The 9,293-nt window shown below is 49.3% G+C and overlaps 1 protein-coding gene across 1 annotated transcript in view; it reads right to left on the bottom strand.

Annotated features, from left to right (window-relative positions):
- IMPDH1 (IMP (inosine 5'-monophosphate) dehydrogenase 1) overlaps window positions 1-3,696 on the bottom strand; it is a 17,158-nt gene extending 13,462 nt beyond the window's left edge. Inside the window, exon 1 of the mRNA XM_006896068.1 lies at window positions 3,532-3,696. Within this exon, the coding sequence (XP_006896130.1) occupies window positions 3,532-3,696 (165 nt within the window). The remainder of the gene's footprint in view (window positions 1-3,531) is intronic.
- Between the last annotated feature and the right edge of the window lie 5,597 nt (window positions 3,697-9,293).

Genomic DNA, 9,293 nt, shown 5'->3' with positions numbered 1-9,293 from the left:
CTCCCGGGCCCCCGCGGCGCGCCCCAGACTCGCCCCCAGCCCATGCCGCCTTGGGTTCCCCACCCCAGCAGGCCTGAGTCTTCCCTCTCCCGGGATACCTCAAATGCCTTTGCCTTTCCCCAAAATAATCCCTGGCTGTGATCAGAGACCAGCTCCCAGTCCAGCGCCCCCATGAGCTGGGGGTGGACCCTCAGGCAACACAACTCCCCCCATGTCCTCCCCATCCGCCCCCCCCCACTCTGCCCCGCCTTGAGACCCAGCATTCTGAGCAGTGACACTCGCTGACCTTTGCGTGGCCTTGGAGTCCTCTGCAATTTACAAAGCATTTTTCATAAATGATCACATTAACTCCACAGTCTATTAATTGCTGATTATTACCTACCACCACTTTACAGATGCAGAACACAAGCTTCTGAAGTGGAGGGAGAGGAGGGACTGAGGCTCTGACACCTCCCTTTAGCCTTGTTCAGCCCAAGGCTCCATCCTAGTCCAGGCTGCCCCCAGCTCAGCTCACAAAGTGCAGCTTTAAACTCCAGAGCGGACAAAAATTCTAACCCAAACCTATTGCCCTTGAGTCAATGCTAGCTCCACACGCAATTCTACAGGACAGATTAGAACCGCCCCTTTGGGTTTCCAAAGATTACGGTTTCCGTAGACCGAAATCTACAGAAGTAGATTGCCCTATGGTCATCATATGGAGCACCTCGTGGATTTAAACCACAGACCTTTCGGTTATCAGTCAAGCATTTAACCATCACACCAGATGCTCATTCCAGAGAGGCGAGTGAGTGTGTCTTTCATTTGGGAGGAAAGTGATGGGAAGATGGGCAGACACAGGCCAGTTTAGGGTAATGACATGGTTGCAGCTAGGGGACTTTTGACAATTTCCCCAAGCAGATGTCCACAGAGGTAGGAAGGTCGGGGAGCAGACTGATTCACATTTGGGTTAATGTGGGGTTGCCGGGGAAACTCCTTCCTCTGTGAAATGGCTGCTGACAAACTAGAGAGCTGTCCCCACCTCAGCCTACGCCTAGAGAGGAGTAGATGCCTCTCAGCGCTCTGTGGTTCCAGGGCAAGAAGAGCTGGCAGGAGAGGCGGAGGCTGCTACAGCCCTTGCTCCCTCCCTCCATGGCCCCTGGAGGCCTGTGTGTTTACCTCTCAGCAGCGTGGTGGCAGTCAGGCCCAGAAGAGCTTTGGCCTCCATGCCCCAAAGCACCCTGGGTGCCCAGCCCGTCCAGTGATGCCCTGGGGACCCGCCAGCAAAACACAGGCTGTTCCATCTGTGTGCAGAGGGGAGGGGAGGCTTCTCACAGAGTTGGGGGGGCGAGGCCGAGAGGGCTAGAGGACACTCACAGATGTCCCCTTCATCTTCTCTGTGGGTGACAGGGCATCACAGGTGCCCTACTTGCCTTCAGAGTCCAGCCTGCCCTCCCTGCCAGTGGACTCCAAAGGTGGGCTCCTGAGGGGGCCTTGGAACAGAGGAGCAGGCATGAGGGTCTCTGCTGAGTGAGGGCTGGGCTACCGGGCAGCACTAGGCCCTCTCACTGCCACTTGGATGAGTGGCAGGAAGAGCTGCCTGGGAAAGGTCTCACTCAGTGGGAATTACCCTGGGGTGTCCTCTTGGATAGAATTGGGATGGCCTTTGCAGAGAGAGCATGGAACCCACCACCACCACCAAGAGACCTGCTTTGGTCTCTAATCCTATGACTCCTGATCTATGATGTGAGTCAGGAATGGCTGGGGTCTGATTCAGGGCCCAATAAGGGCAGAGCCAAGTCCACTATCTCAGGTGACCTTAACGCGACATCTGCCCCAGTCTATGCTTCTAGGACCCAAGGATGGAAGCTGCGAGGCTGAGGTTGGGGTCGCCTCCCTAGTGATTATAGGTCTTGGGGCCCCAGTCCTCCTCCCCTGCCCTCTGGGGCTCCTCTTGAGGCTAAGCTGTGGGCTCAGGCCTGGGTTATGCTGTCCTTTTCCAGAGGCTGTTAATCCACCCCGCCCTGCTCCCAGCTCTCCTCCCTCTTCCTGATCTTCCCAGCAGCTTCCTCCTTGGGGAGGAGACACCCAGGCAACCAGTGGGCCTCCTCAGCCCCAGGAAAGGCTGGTCCCCTGAGTCTCCCCACCTGGCCACTTTCAGGGTAGGCCTAAGCCCCTTTGAGTCCCTTCCCCGGTATAAAGAGGTGTAAGTGGGAAGCACCCAGAGGTCTCTGAGATCTGGGGACATCTGAGAGAACAAGACTTTTAAAACAATTTGGGAGAGAAGAAGAGAATTTGGGGTGGGCTGGTGGAGAAGAGGTAGTCACAGTGGCATTGCTGAGCTGGAACAGGGGACAGCTGGCTCAAGTTCAAGCCAGGAAGGAATGACACTGGCCTCAAACACAATTTACAGAACCCTGTCCCGTTCCCACAGCTCAAGGCTGGTGGGGGCAGACAGGAGTTCTGGCCTGCACGTTTGAATCTCGTCACACAACCATGGGACTTGGGCGTGACATGGCTCTTCTAAACTTCAGCAGGGGGCAAGGAGATGGACCTGTTGCTGCAGAAGTGTCCCTGCATGGCCCCTCCTGAACTCAGGGTGACGCTTTTCCAGAATCTGCTGGAACGAAGTGTCCAGCTGCTCCCTCCACTCCAGGGCCCCCTCCCTAGCGCTCCAGGGCCATAGCAGCTGGATTTCTAGAATGGGCGGAAGGACAGTGGTGGTGCTGCCAAGGCCACTCTAGAGAGCAGCCTGCGGGGAGGAGGGGCCACGTCCACTTGCAGCCCGCTAAGGCTAAGCCGTTAAAAGTTCTTACATAAGCGCCAGCCCCTGCGTAGAGCTGCGGGCGGGCTAATTCTCCCCGACCACCCCCAGGCCCAGCTGTCAGGTCACCTCCCGAGCTGCTGAGTACCAGCAGATGGGACAGAGAACGAAGTCCAAATCCTCTGGACCAGAAGGACAGTAGGTCGCCTTTCAAGCTGTGATACAATCCAGAGATTAGCCGCTGTCTACTTTACAGCCAGTACCCCCAAGGGCCCGGGGCAGTCCCCCCAAGCTGGGGACCTTCAATCCATTACAGACCACGACGGGAGGACTGATAGTGAACCCCTCAGATGGGCGGCACTGGTAAGGATCTCCGCGCCCCACTCAGCCCAGAGCGGAAGATGCATCTGGATGACATTGGCCAGAAGGGCTAGAGGCAGTTCTAAAGAGGACACAGAGGTGGGCAGGGATTCCGGCGAGAACGACTGGAACCCGAGGAGTGAGGCCACTTGGACCCGGTGGCGTCGAGTGTGCAGTTGAAGCTAAGATTTTTAGGGAAAGTGTTCCTGACCTGCTTCCTCTGCTCTGCTCGGTGGAGCGCGACACCAAACCTGGGAAGTGCCGTGCCCACCTGCCGCCCCAGCCCCAGCCGGGTGCGTAGGGTGCGTGGCGTCGGAACCCCGTCTTAGGAAGTTAGAGGTGAGGCGACGAGAGGACAGGGGTGCATAGCCCGCCCTCCCGATCCCGCCGCACGCCGGTCGCCGCCCGCCCCATGCGCCCTAGTGTCACCTCTCGGGTTCATAGCCGGCCTGCAGCAGGCGGGCGCTGTACCGCTGTGCTGCCGTCTCGTGTCCCGAGTGTTGCCGGGCTCCGGGCTCCGCAGTTACGGCGGCAACACCTCCCTGGAGCGATGGCGAGAGCGGCCCCGACCCCAGCGGCGACGGCGGACCCTCCATGTGGAGGCCGCGAGCAGGGCGGGCGGGAGCCTCTCCGCCTGGAGGCTCCCCGGGCCCCGCTGGGGAGTGAACGGCGGTGGAGTCGGTCCCCGGAATGGGGCGGGCCCGGGGGGCAAGAGGGGCGGGGCAGGTACTCCAGGGGCGGGGCTTCAGCCGGGGTGGAGCCGGGCTTCTGGAGATGGGCGGGGCCTGCGTGCCGGTGAGGGGCGAGGGCGCGGGGCGGGGCTTATGTGGGGGCGTGGTCTCCGGGGGAGGGGTCCTGGTCTAGGGCTCCCTGCTTCTCCCTTTCCCTCGACCTGGCCGTGTGAGCTTGGTGCTCCCTGTTAGTCTCTGCTTCCCCGAGGGGACACCAGGAGAGGGAGGTAAGGGGATGTTACTCACAGGGAGCTGGAAGGATCTATCCCCGCTATCCAGACTTTCCCCTGGCCAGTCTCGGGGAAGCAGAGTGATTCTCAAGGCCACGTGTTCTGTCTGGGAGCCTCTGTCCTGGTTTGTGCCTGCGTCTGTTATTCTGTCCTGGTTTGTGCCTGGGTCTGTGCTTCCAACCTGGTTTATGCCTGGTTCTGTCATTCCTTCCTGGTTTGTGCCTGGGTCTGTGATTCCATCCTGGTTTGTGAGTCCTCCGCTTGGTGGGAGCGCTGGCCTGGTCTCCTGGAGCCCCTCCTATTGGCGCTCTCGATGCTAACATTTGGTCCTGGACTGACCAAAAATATTCACAGACTTTGTGAACTAAGATCGAGTACCTAGAAAAACGTAGAAAGGGAAAATGAGCATCCCCATGCTCAGGCAATCTGTTTGAGGAGACAGAGTACGTAGATAAAAAGGAAACAGCTGGAAATACTTAGGCCTTTGCTGTTAGGTGCCACTGATCAAAACTGACTCCCAGCGACCCTAAGAATCTTGACCTCTAAACTTTGACCTAGCTTTTGCCATCATCATGATCTCCAACATGCTTGAGCCCATTTTTACAGTCACCGTGTCAATACATCTTGTTGACTGTTTTCCTGTGTTTCTCTGACCCTTTCTTTACCTTTCTCAGAATGTCTTATAAGACACTTCAAAACAACAACAACAAAAAACCCCTCTGACAATTTGTGAAACATATAGTGAATGCTGCAGTGCACTCCAAGGAGAGTTTATGTGTTAGATATTCCAGAAAATATCAAAGGAATTTAAATTTATGCAATAGTAAGAGCTTGAACTTTATGCAGCCCAGTAGTTTTTCCTGTACATGTATACACATACAACCACTTCTCAGATTCAAGGTTAAAATTATTTCTCTGGCTCCCAGTCACAAATAAAATCCTCCCACTGTGAATGCCTTGATAGACAAGATCACGTCTGTGTCCCCACAAATATCTCAAAGAAATAAAAGTTGTTACTAGGTGCCATTGTCGGTGCTTATTGCTAGCACCTCCGTGTCCTGAATCATCCATGTAACCAATGAGCCCACTGCTACAGCCACTGTGTCACTGCCTCTCCCTGAGGGGTTTCTCCTGCAGCCACTGTGTCACTGCCGCGTTTCTCCTTTTCATGGAACTCTTACTGAACCAGGCAGGATATTTTTCTCCAGGAATTGGCCTCTGCTGCTAAAGTGCCCCAAAGAGGTGAGATAAAGTCTCACCATCCTCATCTCCAGGGAGTGTTCTGACTACACTTTTTAGAAAGATTACTTTACTCATTCTCTTGATAGTCCATGTTCTATTTAATACTCTTCACTCATACCATCATTCAAAAGAATCAACTTTGGTCATCTTTATTTATTGGCCAGTTTTCATACGAGGTGACAAATATCATTACTTGGATCAAGTACATCTAGGTACTCAAAGTGATACCTTTGCTTTTTTAAGTCTTTAAAACAGAGATCCTCTGCAATAGGTTTGCTTATGGCAAGACCTTACTTCTTGCATGTAGATTGTAGATCCAAGTAAGATGAAGTCCGTGAGAACGTCAAACTTTTCTCCATCTATCATGACATTGGTTATGGATTCCAGTAAGTTGGCCACATAGTTGCCCTCCAGATTTCTTGGCACAACCTGGTGAGCACGTCCAGGGAAGCATCTGGGGTTTTTTTTTAAAATATGTCCATTGGTATGCCATCAATTTCTGCTTATGGATTCAGTTATAAGGATTTTTTTTCCTGTTGAACTGTAATCCATGCTGTAGACTATAGTCTTGGATCTTCATTAATAAGTGCCTGATGTAATTTCTGTTTTCTGCAAGCTAGGTTGTATCATTTGTATATGGTAAGTTGTTAATGAATATTCTTAGAGTCCTGATGCCTTCTTTATACAGTCAAGCTTCTTGGATTTTTGAACAGCATAAAAATAACCATGTAGAGTGAAAAAAACATACCACATGCACACAAAATCTTGCTGAAGATTATTAACAAAATGACTGAAACAGAACATTGATAGAGAACTGCTAGAAATATGAGCTGGATTTAAAAGAAGCATTGACACTAAGGATATAATTGCTGCTGTCAGATGGATCACGGCTGAAAGTAGAGATGACCAGAAGGATGTCAATATGTATTTTATTGATGATTCAAAGGAATTTTGACTGTGGATCACAAGATATTGTGGCTAACATTGAGAAGAATAAGAATGCCAGAACACTTGATTGTGTTCATGTAAAACCGGTATCTAGACTAAGAAGCTGTTGTCTAACAGAGCAAGGGAACACTACATTATTCAAAATCAAGAAAGGCATGCATCAGGGATGTGTCCTTTCTCCTTACCTTTTCAATCTATATGCTGACTATGTAATGTGGGAGGCTGGACTTTATGAAGAAGAACGTAGTATCAGGATTAGAGGAAGACTCATCAACAACCTGTGATAAGCAGATGACATAACTTTGCTCACTGAAACCGATGAGGACTGGAAGCTTTTGCTGCAGAGGGTCAAAGACTGCAACCTGCAATATAGATTGCATCTCAACATCAAGAAAAAGATCCTCACCACTAGGTCAATAGGCAGTGTCATGATAGATGGAGAAGGAATTGAGGTTGTTAATGATTTCATCTTGCTTGGATCCACAATCAACACCCTTGGCACCAGTAGTCAGGAGATTAAAAGATGAGTTGCACTGGGAAAATCTGCTGTCAAGAATCTCTCTGGAGAGCTAAACAGCAATAGTGTCAGTCCAGAGATTAAGGTGTGTCTGATTCAGGATATAGTCTTCTCAGTTGCTTGTTATGCATCTGAAAGTTGGACAATGTAAAGATAACAGAAGAATCACTATCTTTTAGATGTGGTGCAGAGAAGAGTACTGAACATACCAGACACTGCCAAGAGAACAAACAGGTCTGTCCTGGAGAGGACGAAACCAGTTAGCTCCCTGGAGTCAAGGATTTTAAAGTTCTGTCTCAGATGCTGTGGGCATGTGGCCAAGAGGGACCAGTCGTTGGAGAGGGACATCATGCTCGGAGGGGTGGAGGAACGACAGTACAAGAAAAGAAGACCCTCGGTGAGATGGACTCTCCTAAGAACATGCCCCAAGTAGGTGATACAGAGTTTCACCTTCCTTGCCTTCAAGCAGCACCTGGTTTCACTTTCTCCAGGACTCATCTGTTCATTCTCTTGGCAGTCTGTGAGATATTCAGTAGCGGCAATGAAATCACACTTCCCTCACTTCATCCCTGTGATTCCTATTCCTGTTTGTCCTTCTATCCTACCCCTTTCTGCCTTCTGGGCTTTATCTTTGTGAAAATATTGCCCTTTTGACTTTGTTACTCTTGAGGTGTGAGCGGCTCCCTTGGGTTATTGGTCCCTTTATAGACTTGTGTATTGGTTGAAAATTGACCCCACAGGGGTAAGTTCTGTTCCAGGCCCGAAGGGTAACTAAGAGCCATGTTCTTGGAGATTAATCAGCCTCTCTGTCAGATCAGTAAGCCTGACTTTCAGTTTTGTTCCACATTTCTCTCGACTCTACACAGGATTTTCTACTGTGGTTTCTTTCTTTTTTCCCCCTTGTTGTGTACTATTGAATTGCATCCGACTGTCACAGGAGGAGGTTGCCCCTCCTTCTCCAGTTGAGCATCTGGTGGATTCAAACTGCGTGCCTTCAGGATTACAGTGCCACTTCTTGCTACTAGGCCACCAGAACTCCCTTGTGGTTTCTTTAAGAGTCATTCACATTTTGTTTTAGGAAATACTCACTCTGTAGCTGCGCTTGTCCAGTCCCTCAGTGTGAGTCTCATTTCCATGAATCTTCCCATCCTCCTTCCTTCCTTCAGAGCTTTACCCCTGGCCAAATGCTAGCCTTCTAATTTGTATTGTTGATTTATTCTAAGGAGTGACTACTTCCCTGGTTTTATTATTTACCATATACTCTTTTCTCTTGTTTGGCTGAAAGTTGAGCAGCAGGGTGAGTTTTAGTTCATCTATCATTGGTTCTTGATCATATGCTACTTCCTAAAATAACTTGTGTCAATCAATTCTCTTTGAGACAATGTCTTTTGTATACTTTCCATCCTCTTTTGCTTTTTTCTATTGTCTCTTGCTGTTTTGCCATAGAACCCTTCAGTACTGCAGCTCTCAGCTTTTTTGTTGTTTATGTTCTCTCGGCCTGAGAAGTGCCAATGTGTTCTTTCCTCTTGGCTTGCTAACTCTGCTAAGTCAGTCTTTGTACATTTTATTATAATACTTTGCTTTGTCTTCTCAAGTTCCCCATAAAAACCTGTTCAGCTCTCTTACTTCCTCATGTCTCCACTTGGTGTTAGCTTCTCAACGCTGAAGAACAAATTTTAGAACCTCTTCTGACATCCATTTTGTTGTTTCTTTTTTTTTTCCCTTCAGTCTTTTGAGAGACTTTTTGCTCTTTTCATTGGATGTCCGTGATGCCACTGTGCAACTCCTCTGTTCGGTCTTCAGTCCTTAGTGGTCAATGCATCAAATATTCTCTCGAGATGATCTCTGAATTCAGGTGGAACATACTAAGCATGGCACTTTGGCTTTTGCTTTAATTTTCTTTTGTTTCAACTTGAACTTGCATTTGAGTAATTAATGGTCTGTTCCAATCAGCCCCTGGCCTTTTTCTAACTGATGATATTGAGCTTCTCCGTTGATTTTCCACAGGTGTAGTCCAGTTGATTCCTGTGTAGTTTATCTGGCAAAGTTCACATTATAGGCATCATTTATGTTACTTGAAACAAGATGCTTCCAATGAATAAGTTGTTGATAGTTGTACAAAATCCTACCATGCTGCCATGATGTAATTTCTATCACCAAGCCCGTATTTTCTAACTACCCATACTCTTTATTTCTAACTTTTTCATTCCAATCATCAGTAATTATCTATGCATCTTTATCACATGTTTTATTAATTTTAGACCACAGACATTGGTAAAAATCCTCAGTCATTTCATCTTAGACTTTAGTGGTTGATGCATTGTAAAAGGCCTTTCTTTAACTTCCATAACTGGCACCCAAGCAGATATATGCACACTCATGTTTATCACAGCTTTGTTCACAATAGCAAGGAGTTGGAAACAATCTAAGTGCCCATCAACAAATGAATGGATAGAGAAGCTGTGGTATATTCACACAATGGAATAAGAAGGACAAATACTCCATGGTGCTACTGTTGTAAAACA

The sequence above is a fragment of the Elephantulus edwardii genome, unplaced genomic scaffold (genome assembly GCF_000299155.1).
Source record: "Elephantulus edwardii isolate Elephantulus edwardi_28Jun2011 unplaced genomic scaffold, EleEdw1.0 scaffold00181, whole genome shotgun sequence".
Lineage (NCBI taxonomy): Eukaryota > Metazoa > Chordata > Mammalia > Macroscelidea > Macroscelididae > Elephantulus > Elephantulus edwardii.
Note: the sequence above shows the minus strand (reverse complement) of the source record. Positions and strands in the feature narration are given on the sequence as shown.